The sequence below is a fragment of the Pteropus medius genome, unplaced genomic scaffold (genome assembly GCF_902729225.1).
Source record: "Pteropus medius unplaced genomic scaffold, Ma_sr-lr_union100, whole genome shotgun sequence".
Lineage (NCBI taxonomy): Eukaryota > Metazoa > Chordata > Mammalia > Chiroptera > Pteropodidae > Pteropus > Pteropus medius.
In genome coordinates this window covers 2,744,773-2,766,925 of record NW_024345601.1, presented here as the reverse complement: position 1 = coordinate 2,766,925, position 22,153 = coordinate 2,744,773, and the positions used below count along the sequence as shown (strand labels likewise).

The 22,153-nt window shown below is 36.1% G+C and overlaps 2 protein-coding genes across 12 annotated transcripts in view; one reads left to right on the top strand and one right to left on the bottom strand.

Annotated features, from left to right (window-relative positions):
* The window catches only part of CFAP61 (cilia and flagella associated protein 61), a 269,668-nt gene that overhangs the window by 53,021 nt on the left and 194,494 nt on the right, over positions 1 to 22,153 (top strand). For all 11 annotated transcript variants that reach the window (XM_039874360.1, XM_039874364.1, XM_039874361.1 and 8 more), the window contains one exon: positions 2,395 to 2,554. In XM_039874360.1, coding sequence (XP_039730294.1) covers positions 2,395 to 2,554 — 160 coding nt within the window. The remainder of the gene's footprint in view (positions 1 to 2,394; positions 2,555 to 22,153) is intronic.
* Positions 16,129 to 16,635, bottom strand: LOC120611851 (FACT complex subunit SSRP1-like). The gene has a single exon (XM_039874375.1). It carries the CDS (start codon positions 16,600 to 16,602, stop codon positions 16,246 to 16,248), a length of 357 nt encoding a protein of 118 aa, XP_039730309.1. The 5' UTR covers positions 16,603 to 16,635; the 3' UTR covers positions 16,129 to 16,245.

Here is a 22,153-nt window from a genome sequence, read left to right as displayed (position 1 = left end):
GGAAAAAAATTAAAATGTTTATTTTGGACTTTTATTCAATTGTCAATGGCTTTATAAAACAGCTGTGTAAATTCAGCCTTTTATGGCTAGGACATTTTGGAGTGACCTGTAAAGAAAAGAATATTCATGGAAAATTAATTTTTAAAAATTCTCCTTATATTTTAGCATTAAGGAGAAAATAAAGGGAATCTCAAATGTATTTTTCAACACGTTTGAAAAGAAATAATTTTAAACTAGAAGACACATTTGAGAGCAAATAATTTAATATCTAATTTTTCTATGTCACTTAAAAGACTGAGCATTATTGTAGCTTAATTCTCTACTTTAGTAGGTTAAAATATTAACGATTTTCTCCAAGTGGGCATAGATGGATGATGCTGCATTCTTGAGACTAGAGAATGCCTGTGATTGTTGAGTTTTACTTCTTGTGTGGAATGGTTGTCTCAAGAAATAAACTGAATACTAGAAGGATAGGACCCAGCAAATGCTGGTTTTAATAAGTCTGGCAGAGTCAAATCAGTCAACCAAAATTTGCTTAAAACTCATGTAATAATCAACAGGAATTATTTATGTGAAATTATTTTTTTCTAGTTTTACTGAGATATAATTGATGTATAACATTATATAAGTTTAAGGTGTACAACATAATGATTTGATATGTGAATATATTGCAAAACAATGACCATAATATTTGTTAACTAAAGATCTATATTTTTTTCTCTTGTTCTCTTAAAACTTTAAATGCTTTCCTTGCAGAGACTAATAAAATACAGATTTCTTGAAGGGACGTAATAAAGAATTTCAATCACAGCCATCTCTTAATGTGGAATATGATAGAATTAAATTTTATTGTTAATTTATAGTATTTCAGTACCAATAATATGTGCAGATCAGCTACTCATTAAAAGATGACTTGTTCCCTCTACTCACAACACCTGATATCAAACATATAGGGCTTTTCCCACACCAGCCAGTTCTTCAGCTCTCTAGACACAAACTGGGTGCCCTGCAATTTAATTCTGACACTACCTGGAGTTAGTACAGGTCCCACTCGTTTAGTTAGGGCTCATGCCCACAAGACTGCTCATACTTTAGATGCCAGTTGCAAGTCTCAGATTGTCACTTGTCTATCAGGGATTTCAACAACCCGCTGCTCAGGTTCAGTAATTTACTAGAACAGCTCATAGAACTCAGGGAAACCCTTTACTTACTGTTAATGGTTTATTATAAAAGGTACAACTCAGGAACAGTCAAATGGAAAAGATGCATAGAGCAAGCTGTGGGAAAAGGGGCATGGAGCTTTCATGCTCTTTCTGGAGTGCCACCTCCTAGCTCCTCAATGTATTCACCAACCTGGAAACTCCTGAATCTTGTTTAGGGTTTTTTATGGTGGTTTCATTAATGATTGATTATTACCATTAGTGACTGAACTCAATCTCTAGCTCCTCTCCCCTTGAGGTCAGAGGTGAGGCTGAAAGTTCCATTCCTCTAATCATGGTTGGTTCCTCTGACAACCAGTCCCCATTCTCAAAGAATTACATCATTAACATAAACTCAAGTATCTTTGAAAGGGACTTATTATGAAAAACAAAAAATGTTCCTTTCAGGAAGTTACAAGTGTTTTAGGAGCTTATGCTTGGAACAGAGGTGAAAACTGAATATGTACTTCTTATTATATCACATTCATATTCCTACCTGTATATTCCTCATCAAGGCCAAGAAGTTCAGAACTAGGTATCTGTTAGGCTGCTGGGAGGTGACCCATTTGCAGATCCAGACCCATGTAGTGAACTTGTTTGAAAAGTTAACTTCACTCAAATATTCCCACCGAACCTCTTTCCTCACATCTCCTCCCCATGTAACCATCTAATCAAATAAATAAATGAATTCAAGAAAACCATAGAATTCCTACTTGATAAGGAGCGAGTGACCATGAACTTTCTCTGAATCAGGGGTCATTCAGATAGACACTGGAACAATGGCTTGTCTTACTGAGAACTGTGCATGGTGGAGGGGAGGAGACTATTGGACAGAAGGCTGAGTTTACAGTGAGATAATAAAAAAAGAAATGGGACAGGCAGGGGCATTGTCTATGCAAAGAGGGCATATGTTAACTATTGAAGAGTTTTCCCTTGAGAACTCTCTGGCAGCTTCCCTATGTTACATAGCCACTTCTAGGATTGTCATTCATTGAACATTTTTTAAAGTATGTCGTATGTGCCCGCATTTTGATGGACACTAGAACTACTAAAGGAAAAACACTGCTCCCTCTCTTAAACATTTCAAAGTGCCTGCCAAACTATCAACTGCCCAAGTTGTGTGGACTCATGGAAATTTCATGATGAGAATTCATTTAAGCTCTGATAGAGTAATGAGATGTTTTGGATGTTTCAGGTGGAAGGCGTAGCTGTTGGGTTCATGAGTGTATGCTCAAGAGTGAACATGAAGCTCCTGCATGAATGCTTTGACTTGGGGCTCTTCCATGGACTCTGCATCCCACATCCTGATGATGTTCTGGAACCACCACAAGAGCTAAGTGTTCAAGGAAGCCAAGGTACATGGGCTAGCACAGGAATATATTAGGAATTAAATCCATGCCTTATACACAACTGTGCTTTTTTTACTAAGAGATTGGATAAAATAGTTCACTTTATATCTCCTCAAATTCCCATTTAAGATGTACTTCCCATCATTTAATCAAATCCTTGTGTACATATCTATGAGCACATGTAGTCATAAGTACACAGGTTTGGTTAGACATAATGACCTTGCAGCTTAAGGTTTTCTAAATAGAGAATGTCTGCCTTCATTGTGAAATAATTGGTAGTATTTCAGGATTTTACACAACACACACACACACACACACACACACACAAGAAAAATTATAATAAGTGAATTTTCTAAGTCAACAACTCAAGATGTTCTGTATGCCTTTGTGTTTTAATCCCAAAAGTTAGTGCTTCTGCGTTTATGTCTTTGACAAATTATGATGTAGTACAGGTCTATTGCAAGTAGTCATTTTTAACTTGCTTAACTTATTTGTAACCAGATGAAATAACAAAATTGATTTTAAATCATCGTATCAGGATTTTCACCAAGTGAAATTAGGTAATCCCAAATTTGGGTATTTATTTGATATTTACTTAAATGAGGTCTTATTGCATCTCTGGGTATCTTGGCTATTAAATGCTTCAGTTCTTAAATCAGACAGATGCAGGCAAGGTATGTTAATTTACTTATCTAAACCTATCGAAGAGTTTTCCCTTGAGAACTCTCTGGCAGCTTCCCTATGTTTCATAGCCACTTCTAGGATTGTCATTCATTGAACATTTTTTAAAGTATGTTGTATGTGCCACGCATTTTGATGGACACTAGAACTGGGTTTCCTCATTTGTAAAACAGAAATAATGGTAATATCTCCCACGTAGGAGAGTTGTGAAGTTTCACTGAGATTACCCATGTCAGGGGCTTTCCTCTAGTACTTAATGGATGTCGGTCATCATTGTGAGTGGTTGTTATTACTTTATGATTAGCCTTTAATCTACTTGAGTCTTCCCAGTGTAAAATCAGGGCATTTTTAATTGATCTACTATCTCATGTCTGAAAGATTATATATGTCAAGATTGTCTGAAAATAGAAAGGGGAACATACTGGGTGGTGGCAAATTTCTTGTTAATCTAAAGAAGGGCAAATGTCGTTATCCTCTGGATGGGAAACCAAGAGCATGGATGTACAGAGCTCGTCTGAATGGTCACTAATTACAGAACATTTGCAGAGCCATAGATGGAGAGGTGTTTTCCTTTTGTACTAGTAACACTTTTCCTAAAAGAGATTTGAGGTCATTATTTTTTAATAGTGAAGGCTGGCTCACCTATGCTTCTCAGCCAAAAGATATTGGAGTGCTGTGGAGGAACTTTGCAGCAAGAGACAATCCCGAACCATAAGTTATCATGGTCATTTTCAAGTGCATAAATTTGTATTGAAAGTTGCATTAAATAAGTTTTATGGCTCAATTTTCTCATGTATAAAATGGAGATAAAAATAGTATGTAATGCAATGAGTTGTTGGGAAGATTAAATGGTAGAATCTTTATAATGTGCTTAGCTCAATGCCAAGCACAGAGTAGGTCCTAAAATTTTAAGTTGCCTCCACCTGCCCCCCGCCCCACCCCGCCCCAGCCCTGTGACTGTTGTAATTAAAAAGAAGTTGATCTCAGACAAAAATAAGTAAAGGAATTTATCAACACCAAGCTAGTATTACAGGAAATGTTTGACTTCTTTAAGAAGAAAAAACATGTATCAAAAACAGGAATAAAGGATGGTAATAACTACATTCCTATCAACAAGTACCTCAAATAGAAAATAATTAAGTACTCCAATCAAAACATAGAGTGGCTGAATGGATAAAACAAGATCCCTACATATGCTGCCTACAAGAGACTCACTTCAGATTAAAAGATACATACAGACTAAAAGGAAGGAGATAGAAAAAGATATTGCCTTGATAGACCTAGAGGGTATTGCGCTGAATGAAATGGGTCAGATAGAGAGAGATAAATATCACACGATTTCATGTATATGAGGAATCTAAAGAACAAAATGAACAACAACAACAAAAGTGGAAATAAACTCATATATACAGAGAATATTTTGAGGGCTGCTAGATAGAAGGGGTGTTGTGGGGGATGCTGAAAAAAGGCAAATGGATTAAGAAGTACAAATGGATAGTTGCAGAATAAACATGGACATGTAGAGTGTAGCATGAGGAAAATAGTTAACGATGTTGTAATAGATATGTAAGGGGGAAGAGGAGTACTAGATTTAGTGGGGTGATCACTTTGTGAGTTATGTAGATCTCTGATTACCGTGCTGTACAACTGAAACTGATGTATTATTGTATGCCAACTATAATTGAAAAAAAAAACCTCATTTAATTGTACAATGTAAATGCGAGCAACTAATTGTCTATTACATTTCAATAAAGACGGGAACAAAACAAAACAAAACAAAAAAACAAGTCAAAAAGAGATAGTCTTTTCTAGTGTGTTCCTGAGTGGCTCTGAGGCTGCTGATGTTCCATATATAGAATGAATGGAAAATTCCTATTTTAGAAACTTTATAGGGAAAACAAAATTTAAAACTTAGGCTGAACCCCAGACTTAAAAACACTCATAATCTAGTATACCTCTGACTAGCGAAAGCCCACAGAGATTTGTAAACTGAAAGTCCTACTTTTCTCTACCACCTTTAATATTTTTCTAAAATTAGTTGTTCTAACATAGGGTGGTAAGTAAAGGAAATAGGAAAACTTTTGTTATCTTCTGTGCCTTGTTTATTTTTGAAAAGCCAGGTTTATGTTCGCTGATATAAAGATGATTATGAAAATTTCACCAGGGAGCACTATCATAGACTTCCAAATAACTCAGGGATAGAGAGTCACAAATAATAAACAGCTCATTATATTTAGAAAAGAGTCATCAACACATTTTGCTGCCATCTTCCTATCAACAACAAAGAATGAGACTCCAAAGAAAATTCTAAATGTGCTATGATCTACTGTTCATATTTTACTGATTAAAGTCTCAGGTTAAAGGAAATATAATTTCTCCAAAATATGAACTAAAATTCTTGTTTCAGATGGATACACATCATTGTGCCTTATACTTTGTATTTTGTTTAGTGCTTTTTACTTTTCAAAGGATTTTCATCTGTATAATCTCATTTTTCTCATAATTTAATGTAGGAGAGCTAGGACAGATGACATTGCCATTTTTTTTAAAACCTGCCCATTTTTTTTTTTAAAAACAGCTCTTGCAAGGTGTTAAAGCTCATCTAGAACCCAGACCTAACCCTTTCTGCTTGGCAAAGTGACTTTTTATCTTGGACGGCTTGACTGGAAACTTCAGTAAGGGTTCTAGAACCTACACTAGATACGTGATCAATTTTTTTCACTTCAATAAGTTTTTTAAGTTATCCCTTTAATGGGCTGTTAATAACCCACCCATATCCCTCAGACTATTTTGTGTGTGTGCCCTGGACAGATTCCATCTGCTGGAATCTTTACCTCTGTATCTGCGGGGTTTACCAGAACTAAGGACAGCCACTCTGCCCTGTGCCAGAGGCAGGCTGGAAGTACCAGGAAGTTAACACTCCTGGAGCAGCCTCTGCTTCTCTGTCTCATGTCATTGCTTCCATAGAACTACTTTTTCTATCGACTGCCAAATAAATGGTTGTACTCCAGTTCTTGACTCTAGGTCTGCTTCTGTGAGAGCCCACACCAAGACACTACTGGTCTAGTTTTTTTCCTACCAGCTGTGGAACATTTATTTATACACAACTGATGGGAGTCAGGGTATAAATACCCCAGCTCCCTTACCCCTCAGTGGGATAACTGTGAGACATGAGTTTTGTACTGTTTCCTAGAGTTCCTCTTTGGAATTACATTTCAGAGGTCTACAGTGGTAATCTGTATAATACATATTTTACTAGTTGCTCCCTTCCCTTTCTCTCTTCCTTTTCACTCTACTGGTGTTTCCTAGAATCACCTCCCAAATAAACTGTTCTCAAATCTTTGACTCAGGATTTGGTCTTTTCCCACAAGCTGTGAAACTTGGAATTTCAAACCAACCTCAATCCTTCCATGTAGAATAATGTCACAGCTCAACATTCTTAAGCTAATGTAGTTGCTCTCTTTTTTTAGCTATTTATACACATTATGATCAGCCTGCTGCCCTTCTTCATATCAGCCATATCAGAAATTTCCATTGAATCTAAAAAGTTTATGCATATTCAATATGCATTTTACTTGAATAATTTGTATGTGTTTTTATTTTTTAACCACCCATTTTGCATATATAACCTATCACACACTTGTAAATTTTGGTGTTTAATTACTAAATCTTGAGACTAAACTGGGACCAGTGAGTAAAACATCTAAGGCTGCAGATTTTACCCCAGTGTAAAGAAAATCTAATAGAAGTTTATCTTTTTATTTAGTGGAATTCCTAGTTTAGACTTAGCAAGTTCCCCGAATGTTGGAAGAATTCATAAAGAAACATAGATGCTGAAGAGAGGGCTTTCTGCTTGTACAGGAGATTGTACTAAATGAGATCTAGGATCTTAAATGCTAAGAGTCTCTGAAAACAGTGAACATTCATCAGGATAGTCCATATACCTGGCAATTTATGAATATATTCCTTAAATGACAATACCATGGCTCAAAACAATATATTTTTTGCCAACTGGCCCCAGTGCTGGCCTTGCCCAGCTTTGCAAATCAAGCTGTGTCTTTTGTTCACTGCATCATCACAATAAAGACTTTGGAATCAAAATTGAGCTGGCAATTTTCTTGATGATGCATAAGGCAAAATAGGGCACAGCCTGTGTTTCCACAGCTGTATTGGCATTGCCACATTTACTAGTTAAAAAAAAAAACAACTTTTGTTTGTCATGTGGGTTTGTGTGACCTGGGGAGCTGGAGTCTGTTTTAAATGAGGCCTTCAAGGTTCAGATCTGTGAATCTTATTAAATACCCAGGGCCTACCATAGAAAATCTCTGTGAAACTTGATGTGCCATTGGTAGAGAGAAATATAATTTAATATAACAGAATTGTGGGCTTTCAAAAGAGTAACCAATTAGCTCCTTATAGCCAACCCACCCAGGAAAAGTGTTGCTTACTATATGTTTAAAAGGTCCTTCAAAATATTATTTTTATAACATCTTCATATAAAATGACAATGTTGCCTTTTAAATTTAAAAATCACTCTTATTGTCAGAAAATTTTTCTTATTTAAATTTCTTTTCATTGAACTTATATTTGCTTCTTACCACAGATTCTCTCCTCTGTAGAGGGAGGAGACATCTGGAACCACTCTCCATAAGCCAGAGCTAAGAAACAATGTCTAAATAATGTCTTATTAATTGTGCATCAAATAGTCCTAGGTCTTTTAGCCTCTCTCCCAGAGATTCTGTTTTATATGCCTGGTTGCCTTCTATTTCACTTTACTCTTCTTTTAACATAGATTCCAAATGTGAATGAAACACTCGTCTACAGAGAATAGCAGTATTTCTGCCAAAATATTTCCATATGTATCTTAGAACATCTATTTTAACACCCCGTACATTCTGTATTTATTTAACTAGTAATGCACTAGGACTCTATTAGTTTGTTTGGGCTGTTATACTAGAGTACCACAAACTGGGGAACTTAAACAAAAAAATTATTTTCTTATAGTTCTGGAGGCCAGAAGTCCGAGATCAGGGTGTTGGCAAGGATGGTTTTTTCTGAAGCCTTTCTCCTTGGCATGTAGATGGCTCTTTTCTCCCTGTGTCTTCATGTGGTCTTCCTTCTTTCCCTATGTTTGTCCTAATTTCCTCCTCTTATAAGGATACCAGTCATATTGGATTAGCGTCCACCCATATGACCTCATTTTACTTTAATTATCTTCTCAAAGGCTTTATCTCTAAATATAGTCACATTCTGAGGTACTTGGGTTTGGAACTTAAACATATGAATTTTGTGGGGACACAATTCGGCCCTTAACACCTAGGGTCCTGTGTCAACGGTTTTCTGGAGGCTGTGGCCAAGGCTGCAAGGATTGGGCAGTAATGCAGACTGTGGTAACAAAGTCCACTCTACTTAATGCTCATATAAAGCCTGATATACTAACTCATATTTGTTATAATTTGAATTTTGTGCTTTTTTTTCTAACGACTAAAAAAATGTCTTTTTGGTGCTTGAAGGTAAAAAATTTCCTTCTTCCAAAACTGCAGCTGCTCTTGTCAACTATGGTTTACTAGAATTAACTAATACTTTGCTAGAGATGTTGACCAAACAAGTAATATCAGATCTATACTCAGGCTGAGGCAATTCTCTCCAAGGCTGACAGTATAAACTCTTGCAGGGGTTCTCAGCATAGAACCCTTGGGCCAGTAACATACCAGGAAGGAGATGATCAGGACTTGAAACCTAGTCTTGTTGTCGGGGTCATTGCCCCAAAAGCTGTATTGATGAGCCTTTTGATTACTTAACAAAATCTGTTGCTGATTTTTTCATCTTCATTCAAATACTGGTTTCTAAGCCCTTTCAAATACCTTTAAAAACAGAAGCACCAAATGATGCACCCATTTAAGAATCTGTTATTTTGCAGAGAGCAGGATGACTAGGAAGCACATTTGTACTCTTCAGCACTGGCAACGAGTTATGTTTTGACTCAGCTGTGATCGCCATCAGTCAGATTCATTTCACAATGGTAGAAATACAAGTGCATTTTTTATATATGGCCTTGAGGTCTTTGAAAGAAAAGTGGCTTTATTTATATTCGTTATGATCATTATGTACTGGTATTATTTTCTCAGTAGGTGATGTCTCTTTTGCTCATATTTATGAAGCAGGGGAGAAGGCATTTAATGAATTTCAAGTGTATTTGACCGTAAAACACATCTCTCTCTCTCTTAGTATATTCACATGTAAATAGCCCTTTTATTTGTTCTCTTTGGTGACCTTTCTCCTTTTTTGAGGTAGATCACAATTTGTTGTTGTTTTCTATTTCCAAGTGGGAGGCTAAAATGAAAATAATGAAAGATTATACAAAAAAAATCCATGTTTAAAATAATGTTGATATGCCACTTGTGTTGCAGGGTAATTATAGTAATTTGGCTATTACACTATATGGAGTCAGGAGTTAGTTACTAGAAAACACAGTGATAGCAGTGATTCAGGGGATTTTCATCCCAACAGGCTGTTTGATCCTGCTGACTTTTCTCTTGAAAATCAATTGCTTGCAAGTGAATACTCTGAATTCCCCCTGATTAAATTTGTTGGTGGGTTGCACCCATTGCACTGGTGTCACTGTGAGTTCTGTGTCTGTTTACACAGATTTGTGAGACCTAAAATATCATGGACCAAATTTAATCTGAGCAAAGCAGCTAAGGAAGCAATTACTAAAAATCAATCTTTACACATGGCAACAAACAAAGGAACATGTATTAATTCTAAACCTAACATGAAGCCAGTCATTTTGCTACTGGGTTGCAAGTCTTTTCTCCACTGCTGATTGCTCTGGCTTTTGGTGTTTTCACACTTCCAAGAATGTATAGGCTAGCTTAATGAAAGACCTGGAAGCAGGCTCTGGCTTGATTTTCATCTGTGTCGACATCCCATTTCCCCTCAAGGTTATTGGTGTATTAAGATTTTCTAATTTTTTTTGAATCAACGTTAGGAAATCATATTTTTATCACAAAGCATCATTTAATATAAGAAGATTAAAGAAAATTAGCATATAGTATGTATATGTATATATACCTACACACATACATACATACATACCTACTGTTAAAAATGGTTAAAGAAGACAGTCTAGATGATATAACAAATATGATCTAACACTTCATGAAGTGGATCCTCTCCTTTTGAAGAACTGCAAAATGTAGCAGAAAGTGGGAAGCTTTTATAGGATAAAGAATAAAGAACAAGGGAGAGAAAAATAGAAAATACCTGATTGCCTGGGTCCACATAGTCAACCTTGTTTGGGGTGAGAAGTGCCAAAGTTGGTTTGGCATTTGAGAATTGGCTGACTGGATATACTACATTTCTGGTCAAATGGAGCATTTAAAAGGGACATGAAAGTTAGATCTAAGTTTCAGTTTACTGACATGGCACCCTAAGCTGGAGCAGCTCCATCTTGGGCCTAGAAAGTTATTTCAACTATAATATATATATATATACACACACATGCACATATATATAGACACATATATACATATACACATACACACATGTATATACATATATATATAGTTGAATGTATCATATGTCCAACTCCATATCTTTTTTAGTGAGTGTTGATTTCAATCTATATGAAATATTTTAGAGAAGAGAAAAGTATAACAAACCACAAAACTATACAAAAATACATCTTATTTATAACAAGTATGGGAAAATGTTTCCCTAAAACTGAAACAACTCAAAATCTTTTTCTTCCCTTTTTTGCCTACTAAGTTTTAAATATGTGTTTTAATAATACTTAGTTCTGGGCATAGAACTTTCTAACTAGCACTCAGAGTTTCTGACAGCTATGATGGTTGACTGATAAAAACTCTGTAATACAATTTACAAATGGTTATCAGAACCCATTAAATGTTCACTTTTTTTTTTTACCTCAACTGTAGCAAGTCTGAGGAAATAATCTTAAATCTGTAAAAAGATACATATTCAAGACTATTCTCTAAGCTTTATTATAAGCTTAAAAATGAACAAACAAGAAATATCCAAATAAATAAACAAATTGAAAAACCTAAAATCTCCCATAAGAGTATGGCTGAACTTGTGACTATCTACCGGACAGATATGCAGTGGTCTTTAAAAAGATTACAAGTAGGAGAAATGATTACGATGTAATTTTATGTGAATAAATCAATGTAAAATGAATTGAAATATGAGTAAAACTATCTAAGAAACATACTATGACTAGTACTGGCAGGTAACTATTTAAAATGACAAAATTGACCGAGTCACAGAAATGGCACTAAGGCAATGCTTTTATTTCCTCTATTTTTTAAAATGTGAAAGCAATCTTTAATTTAGAAAAGTTGCAGATCCTTTTTTCTTCCTGAACTATTTGAAAATAAGTTGCTGACATGATGCTGAGTCACCTAGGAATACTTTAGTGTTTCCTACAGAGGGACATTCTCTTTTATAATCCCAAGCATCCATCAAGGAATTAACTTGAGTATGTTACTACCATCTAATCCACAATCTCTGTTTGTCCCAGTAATATCCCTCATAGCAGAAAGATCCTGTCCAGAATTACAAACTGCATTTAGTAATATTATCTATCATTTTGGAATAATTCCTCAGTCTTTCCTTGACTATTATGAACTAAATACTTTTGAAGATTATAGACTCATAATTTTGTAGAATGTATTTTAATCTGTGTCCAGTGCTTCCTCATGATGAGATTCACGTTTTGCACATTTGACAGGACTATCATAGAAGGGACTGGGTTCTTATTGTGTCTTGTCTGGTGGTACTTTTCAATCTGATCCATTACTGATGATGTGTGTCACGTCAATCACTTGACTAAAATGACTGTTGCAGGTAAAAAATTAAAATTATTTTGGCTTATCCCGGTCTCTTCAGAGATATATAGTAATTTTTTATTCCCTGTATATTGTCTCTATCCTGATTCTCACTTGGAATTAGTGACTTCGAATTGCTGATCCTGTTTTAATCCCCTCTTGGAGTTTCAGTTTTGCTCTGCCTAGCATTCCACCACTTTATGCTGCTGAGCAAATGATGCTGTTGGTGTCTTAGTCAGTCCTTCTATATCTGATCTGGCTTTTTGCTGCTATGTGGTCTATTTCAGGGAAATGGTTCTTGATTCTCCTTGTAACCAAAATAGACTCCATCCAAGTGGGCTGTCCTGCCTCCTGTAACTGGGATGCTTGAGAACTGCATGGACCCAGTTTCCAAGTCTGGTGCCTGGTGCTTGGCTTCCAGGGTTCCCAGCATTATAGGCGAGTAAGGAATGATATTTTAGGGAGCTTTACCTGTAATTTCTTCTTTTTTAAAGCTGATTATATTTCTTTCTTCTCCCTAAAGTTGTCTCTTGAAAAAAAAAAATTCTTTTGTTTGTTCTTTTCAAGGAGCTAGCTCTTAGATTTATCTATCAGGTGTGGGTTTATTTATTTTTGAATTTATTAATATCTGCTTTTATTCCTGTGACCTCCTTTCTCTTAATTTTTTCAGCTTTGTTTTGTTCTTCCTATTCTAGTTGCTTGATTAATTGATTTTCATTTTTTTCTTGTAAACTTTTTCTCTCCTAACTCAGGTCTGAGTGGACAGGGTTCTGCAAATTACTTGACAATAGATTAGCAGGAGAAAAGTTTATTACACATTCAGAAGTATGCTGTAGTGATAATTTATTGAGTAGCCAGAGGTAAAGGTGTATATACCAATTTAACAGAAGAAGGGGGGTGTTAGGGCTTCAATGGGAAAATATGGAAGGTTCTATTGCATTTTTAATGATTGTTTCATTGAACTTGCCATGGATGGAATCATACTGGAACACATAGACTATGTAGTTGAGGTTAATAAAGGGGTCATTGATGGTGAAAGTATCCACTGCATCAGAATTAAAAGGAGCCCTAGAGACCCTGGTGCCCAATGTGGCCAAATTGGTTTTCTCTGACCCCCACCATTGTGTCTCAGGAATGCCACTGGCTCTGTAGAAGAAAAGGCAGTCGTCAGTCAATCAGGGAAGAGCAGAGAGCCTCCTTTGTTGGAATTTTATAGGGAAGCTTAAATTGGACTTTTAAAAGTTTCTTGAGGCTTGGATGTCAAGACAAGAACTCACTACCAGATTTCACTTGCAGTAGTCATAGATTTGGGTGAATTCTTTTCTTGAGGTCCCAAAATATCACTCCTTACTGACCTATAATGCTGGGAACCCTGGAAGCCAGGCACCAGACATCCACGATGGCTTTGTAAGCATTAGCTCCTTAATATCAACCTTATTTCCTTAAGACTATCTAGACATATTTGATTCTATGCACATCATTCTCAAATATGTGACATTCCAATCAAAGCCTTTGTCATGTAACCAGTGTTTCCAATTATGTGCTATTACAGGAAGGACAAATTCTTATTGAACTTATCAAAATAACTATATTGCCATGAAAAGGAGACTGAATACTCAATAGGAGTTTTTGAAATTGGAAGGATCAGAGCAGAAAAAGATAAATATTTCATTTATATTAACAAAAGTATAATCTACTAAACTGTTCTAAATTAAAAATAGCTTAAGAGAAAAAAGAAAGTGGTTTCTTAAATCCAGGAGCAATATTTTAAACAGAAGACATAATTATCCTTTATTAGTTCATTTACTACCATATAATTAATTCTTGTTATGCGTGATTTGGGTTAGCAGTTTCATGAACCCATCATCTTTCTCACTAGAGTTTTGTAAATCCTTATTCAGTCCAGTGGTATGATCTCAGTTATTTAAACAATGCCACCAGAAACACATACTCTAGAGCAGTGGTCCCCAACCATTTTGGCACGAGGGACCCGTGTTCTTATGAGAATCTAATGCTTGATGATTTGAGGTGGAGCTGAGGCAGTGATGCTAGCACTGGGGAGCAGCTGCAAATACAGATGAAGCTTCGCTACTTGCCAGCTGCCCACCTCCTGCTGTGTGGCCTGGTTCCTAATAGGCTGCTGACTGGTACCAGTCTGTGGCCCCAGGGGTCAGAGACCCCCTGCTCTAGAGTACCTGGTATAATCCCTTTTCTATGGGTCTTTGAGATAGTTCCTTTTGCTGAAAACAAATATTCTGGCTTGTAGCTGATTGCAAGAGCTTTCGGAAAGCATCAGAGTAACCCAATAATTATCTGTTGATGGTAAAAGACTTGAATGGCTATGGCTAAAGATCTTAGGAGAGTTCATTATAAAAATAACACAATGAACAAGGAAATTTGGTTGCTTCTGTGGCATACTATATTCTAAAATAACAACTGGAATGTTGATAACATTGTATTGTTATTGTCTCATATTACATACAGCAAAGCAGTGCCAGGACATATGTATAGCAAGGACACTGACAAATTTCTAGGAAGTTTATGTAATTCATGAAATACTTATATTAATAACATTTATCAATGCAACTATAACCTAGAGAAAATTAAACATCTCTTCTTATTTGACAGTGCTTTTCATGCAATTCAACATATCTAATTTTTGATATCTCTCTTTTACAAAAGATAAAAGAACAAATCCTTTGAGATTTTCCAAGGACCCTCTGGGAAATCAGTTTAAGGTCAAGATTTTATTTAGGATTTGATTTGGGATTGGCAAGATACATGTTAACTTGATTTTATAGGGTCACAGGTCACTATGAAAAAATAGTTACCTAGTTAATCAAAGTAACAATAAAGAATTCAAAAGTAACTGTAAGACTAACTATAGAACAGTTGCAGAAACAAAAAACAAACCTTAGTTACTTTATTTATTTTTAAATTTAATTTAATTTTTCAATTATAGTTGACATATTAGTTTCAGATGTACAACAGATTATACATTTATATATCTTACAAAGTTATCACCCAATAAGTCTAGTAGCCATCTGACACTATACATACTTATTACAGTATATAATATTATTGACTATATTCTCTATGCAATACTTTACATTCCTGTGACTGTTTTTATAACTGGCAATTTGTACATCTTAATCCCTTTGTGTTTTTTCACTTATCCCCCAGAACTCCCTCCCATCTGAGAACCATCAATTGGTTTGCTTTTTAGATTATTTTGTTTTTTAGATTCCACATATAAATGAAATCATATGGTATTTGTCTTTTCCTGTATGACTTATTTCACTTAGCATAATATCCTCTAGGTCCATCCATGTTGTCACAAAGAGCAAGATTTCATTCTTTTTTATGGCTGAGAAATATTCCATTGTACACATGTACCACAACTTTCTTATCCATTCGTCTATTGATGGGCACTTAGGTTGCTTCCATATCTTGGCTGTTGCTGCAATGAACATTGAGGTGCATATATCTTTTCAATTTAGTTGTTTGGATTTCTTCAGATAAATGCCCAGAAGTGGAATTGCTAGGTCATATGGTAGGTCTATTTTTAATTTTTTGAGGAACTTCCAAACTGTTTTCTACAGTGGCTGCACCAGTTTATAATTCCAACAGTGTATGAGGGTTCCCTTTTCTCAACATCCTTGCTAACACTTTTTGTTAATTTGTTCTTGACAGCCAGATAGTAATTCTGATAGGTATGAGGTGATATCTCATTGTGGTTTTAATTTGCATCTTCCTGACGATTAGTGATGTTTCTCATCTTTGCATATGTCTATTGACCATCTGTCTGTCCTCTTGGAACAAATATCTATTCGAGTCCTTTGCTCATTTTTTAATCAGATTGTTGGTTTTTGTGGTGTTATGTTGTATGTGTTTCTTTTTGTTTGTTTGTTTTTTACAGAGTCAGTTCCCTTTATTAAAATTTTGATTTTCACAGACCTTAAATACAAAATAAAAGTAGAAATAGGCCCCAGTTAGGAACTACAGGCCTGACCTCACCTGCCCCCTGCTGCAGCAACTTGAACAGGACAAGGAGGAGCTATATCCCTATATCTCCTACCCTCTGAAGAGCTCTTATCACTGGACACAAACTTTTTGCTCTGGAAGCCCTCACTTAGCTTCCTTGACAACAACTTAGATGATGAGCCCCTAGCAGGTGTTGACTTTTTTTTCTATCTTTACCTTTACTTTTCTTTTTGACTTTTCCCTCTTAGAATACTCACCCTGGCCCCTTTCATATTTTTTCATGGCTTTTTCATATTCCCCCCTGGCATCCTCTGCCTTGCGATCCCATTTCTTTTTCTTCTCTTTGGACATTCCCTTCCAGATCTCACCTGCCTTCTTGGAAAGATCCATGATACTAATGCCAGGATGGTCTGACTTGATCTTTTCTCTGCTGACATTGAGCCACAGCATGTAGGCAGGCATGGACCTCTTCGGGGCGTTGGGATCTTTGCCTTTCTTTACCTCTATACGCTTCTTGCGGCTCTTGCGATCCTTGGCCATCTTGGCCTTTTTAAACTGTTTTCATTTCTTCTCATCTCGGTCACTGTTACCCTCATTACTGGAGGAGCTGGCAGGGGCCTTACTGTCAAACTCCTCTGCTACATTTCCTCCTCTTCACCTGGGTTGAATGGCTCATTGCTTTCTTCTCTTAAGTCATTGTTGCTGCCCTTGGCATTCTTTTCCTGGATCTTGACCTCCTCCTTCACCTGTTCCAAATAGGCATCATGCTGATCTTCATTAGAGTCAGCATATATCTCATAGTTTGGGTTCATGCCATCTTTCAATCTGTGGTTTTTGATGATAAGTTTTCTGCATTGAGAAAAATGAAACAGCTTCCCATACTCCTCCCTCTCAGTGCTACTAAAGGTATACTGACTGCCCTGCTTGGTCTCAATTTCCAAGTCAAAGGAATGTGTGGTGGCAATGCCATGGGCAAAGTTGACAAAGTGGATGCTGAAGCGGATATGCATGGGTGGCTTGTGGACATAGATGAAGCCCTGCTCCAGTGGGCACAGCAGTCCCGAGCTTGCCTTGTAGGAGCAGGTGATGCACTGGGCCCCAGAGTGCCCTTGAAAGTTGCCTAGGACTGTGGTCTTGCAGTTCATCAGCACTTTCTTGGCCGGGCTGACCATATCATAGAGGGATCCTGACATGTTCTTGGTGAGTTGCCCCTCATAGTACTTCTTTACCTCTTTCTCATTCACGTTGAAAGTCAAGGAGATGTCCTTATCTTTGGAGAAGAGGAGGATCAGGACTTAGTAATGGGTCTGGCCCTGCATGTTGGGGGAATCCAGGCTGATCACAAAGCACAGCTGGTGCTGGTCCTTGTGGGTCAGCAAAAAAAGATGCAGCACCATGGTGTAGTAGGGTATGTTCTAGTTAAAGGTCTTGCTGTGCAGGTGCAGAAAGGTGGGGTAGATAAGAATGTTGTATCAGCCTTGGGGAGTCAGACGCTGCAGCTCCTGGAAGATACAGATGGCGTCTCCAGTGGTCTGGATCACATCCACCTTAGACAGGACATTCTGGGCAAAGACCTCAATGGGGTCCATGTCATCTTCCTGGGAGGGAGACATGCAGAAGCACACCTCTGTGAGAGAGACCTCTGTGTCATTGTTCCGGTGCAACTCCAGTGACACATCATTTTTGCCTGTGGTGAACTGGGATATGTTGCTAAGGGGTATCTTGAAGACGGGTTGATGTCAAATGTCAAAGGAAAGCAGCTGCCCACCAAACTTCACTATTCCCCAGTTTCAGCCCTTTACACATAAATCCTTTTCTATTAGCTCAAGGAGATAGTGAGTTTTGAAAATATCAGAGTTTCTTAAACTCCGATTCTTAGAAGCTGCTGTACTTGTGGATATGGTCATTCTTTGTGAGTGGTGCAAATCCACAGCCCAAACCTAGGCAGCACCAAATATCTTCTGTCCACTCCCCCGTCTGGATGTTGTTCATTCTGCTATCTTACTGTTCTTAAAGATGATGCCCTGGTGGCTCAACCTCAGCCAACCATCATTCATGGAGCCTTTCACCTCCTGATAGATGTCATTGAACTCCAGTGTTTCTGTCATACCGACCTACCCCTTTTGGCCTCAACTGGTAGCTAGGCCCCAACTCTTGGATGGTTGTACAGATACTCAGCACATTGGGGATCTCCTCAAGCAGCAGCCTCTCAATGGCTGGGATGTGGGTGGTGGATGTGCAGGGGGACATGGTGGGGGGACAGAGAGGATGGGGAGGGAGGCACTGGGACTGCATATATTTCTTACATATTTTGCATATTAACTCTTTATCATTGGCGAATATCATTCTCCCATTCAGTAAGTTGTCTTTTCATTCTGTTCACGGTTTCCTTCACAGTGCAAAAACTTTATAGTTTGATGTAGCACTATGTGTTTATTTTTTCTTTTGTGTTCCTTGCCTAAGGAGACATATCCAAAAATATAGCTATGTCAAAGAGTTTTTTGCCTATGTTTTCTTCTAGAAGTTTTATGGTTTTGGGTCTTACATTTAGGTCATTAATACATTTGAGTTTATTCTTGTTTATGGTTTAAGAAAGTGATCCAGTTTCATTCTTTTGCATGTATCTGCCCAGTTTTCCCACCACCATTCATTGAAGAGACTGTCTTTATACCATTGTGTATTCTTGCCTTCTTTGTCATGGATTAAATAACCATATAGGTGTGGGTTTATTTCTGGGCTCTATATTCTGTTTTATTGTAGTGTATGTCTGTGTTTATGCCAGTACCATGCTGTTTTAATTACTATAGGCTTGTAGTATAGTTCGATAGCATGATACCTCTAACTTTATTCTTTCTCAAGATTTCTAGGGCTCTCTGGGGTCTTTTGTGGTTCCATACAATTTTTAGGATTATTTGTTTTTGTTCTGTGAAAAATGCCATTGATATTTTCATAGGGATTGTACTGAATCTATAGATTGATTTGGGTAGTATGGATATTTTAATGGTGTTAATTCTTCCTACCCATGAGCATCGTATATCCTTCCATTTATTTGTATCTTCTTCAATTTCTTTCTTCAATGTGTTCTAGTTTTCTAAGAATAGGTCATTTAACTCCTTGGTTAAATTTATTCCTTGGTGTTTTTTGATGCAGTTGTAAACAGGATTGTTTTCTTAATTTCTCTTTCTGATAGTTCATTATTGGTGAATAAAAAATACAACTGATTTCTGAAAAATTTGTATCCTGAAACTTTACTGAATTCATTTATTAGTTCTAACAGTTTTATTTTTGTGTATTCTCTATATAGTATCATATCATCTGCAAATAATGAGAGTTTTACTTCTTCCTTTCTAATTTAGGTGGCTTTTATTTATTTTTCTTATATGATTGCTATGGGTAGGACTTCCAGTATTATGTTGGATAAAAGTGGTGAAAGTGATATCTTTGTCTTTTTCTTGATCTTAAAGAAAAAGTTTTCAGCTTTGTACCATTGATTATGATGTTAACTATGGGTCTGTCATATATGGCCTTTATTATGTTGAGGTCTGTTCCCTCTAGCCCCACTTCACTGAGAGTTTTTATCATAATTAGATGCTGGATTTTGTCAAATGCTTTTTCCACATCTATTGATAAGATCATATGATTTTTGTCTTTCATTTGATTATGTTGTGTATCATGTTAATTGATTTAGAGATATTAAACCAGCCTTGTACCTTAGGAATAAATCCCACTTTATCATGGTATGTGATTTTTTTATAGTATGCTGAATTTGGTTTGCTAATATTTTTGTTAAGGATTTTTACATCTATGTTCATCAGGGATATTAGCCTATAATTTTCTTTTCTTGTAGTGTCTTTTTCTGGTTATGGTATCAGGGAAATGCTGGCTTAGTAAAATGAATTTGGGAACCTCCTCTCCTCTTCAATTTTTTGGAATAGTTTGAGAAGGATAGATATTAATTCTTATTTGAATATTTGGTAAAATTCACCTATGAAGCCTTGTGGTTGAGGGATTTTTTATTGTTGTTGAGAGTTTTTTGATACTGCTTTTGTTTCATTAGTTGTTATCAATCTGTTCAGATATTTTGTTTCTCCCTGATTCAGCCTTGGAAGATTGTATGTTTCTAGGAATTTTATCCATTTCTTCTAGACTGTCCAATTCGTATAATCCTTTGTATTTCTGTGTTGTCGGTTGTAACTTCTCCACTTGTATTTCTGATTTTGTTTAGTTGCGTTTTTTTTTTTTTTTTTCCTTGATAAGTCTGGCTAAAGGTATATCAATTTTAACCTTTCAAAGAACCAGCTCTTGGTATCATTGATTTTTCTATTGTTTTTCTAGACTTTATTTTGTTTGTTTCCACTCAGACCTTTATTATTTCCTTCCTTCTATTTACTTTGGGCTTCGTTTGTTGTTCTTTCCCTAGTTCTTTTAAGTGTATAGTTAGTGGTTTTTTAAGATTTTTCTTATTTCTTGAGGTAGACCTGTATTGCTACAAATTTCTCTCTTACAACTGCTTTTACTGTATCCCATAAATTATGGATCATTGTGTTTTCATTCTCATTTGTCTCAAGTTTTTGATTTCTTCCTTGATTTCATTGTTACCCACTCATAGTTTAGTAGCATGTTAGTCAGCCTTCATGTGTTAGTGTGTTTTTCAGTTTTTTACTTGTAATTGATTTCTCGTTGCATGCCATTGTGGTCAGAGAAAGTGCTTGATATACTTTCAATCTTCTTAGATTTCTTGACTTGTTTTGTGGCATAACATGTGGTCTGTCCTGGAAAATATTCCAAATGCACTTGAAAAGAAAGCATATTCTGCTGTTTGGGGGCGAAATGTCTTAAAAATATCATTAAGTTCATCTGGTCTAATGTCATTTAAGGCCATTGTTTCCTTGTTAATTTTCTGTCTGGAAGGTCTATCCATTGATGTCAGTGGGGTGTTAAAGTCTCCTATTATGACTGTATTTAACTGTCAGTTTCTCTTTTTATATCCAGCAGTATTTGGTTTATATATTTTGGTGCTTCTCCCATAGATCTTTGTGAGTTATATCCTCTTGTTGGATTGACCCTTTTTATCATTATGAAATGCCCTTCTTTGTTTCTTGTTATACCCCCCTTTTTAAAGTCTATTTTGTCTGATATAAGTATTGTTCCCTCAGCTTTTTGTTTCCATTTACATGAAGTATCTTTTTCTATTCCTTTACTTTCAGTCTCTGTGTGTGTTTCAATCTGAAGTGGGTCTCCTGTGGGCAGCATATGTGTGAGTCTCATTTTTTTATCCATTCAGCCACCCTGTGTCTTTTGAGTCAAGCATTTAATCAATTTGCATTTAAAGTAATTATTGATAGGTATGTAGTTATTGCCATTTTATTAATTGTTTTCTGATTGTTTTTATAGTTCTTGTTCTTATTTTCTTGTATGTCGATGATTTTCTATAGTGTTGCATTTGGATTCCTTTCTCTTTATTTCTTATATATCTCTTGTAGATTTTTGGTTTGTGGTGACCATAAGCTCCATCTATACCATCTATGTTTGTAGCAGTCTGTTTTAAGTTGATCATCACTTAAGTTTGAATGCCTTCTAAAATTGCTACAATGTTTACTTACCCCCTCTACGTTTATGTTTTTGTTATTATTTTTCACTTCTTTTGTTTGTGTTTGTGTGTATCCCTTAATTTATTGCAATTATACATGATCTTTCTACTTTTGCCTTTTTATCTTTATACTAGCTTACAGTTGGTTGATCCACTGCTTTTACCCGGTGTTTCACCTTTGTCAGTGAGAATTCTTTTCTTTCCTATATTTTCTCATTCATATTTTTTATCTTTTCTTTCCTATTTAATGACGTCTCTTTAACCTTTCTTGTAATGCTGGTATAGTTGTGATGAACTCGTTTAGCTTTTTCTTGTCTGGGAAACTCTTTATCTGTCCTTCAATTCTAAATGATAGCTTTGTTGTTAATCTAGTGTGCCAACCATTGTCTTTTAATTAGAATATTTAGTCTATTTACAGTTAATGTTCTTAGGGGTTTATATCTACTATCCTACTTTATTTGTTCCTTATGTTTCTATGTTTCATTCTTGGTGTCATTTATT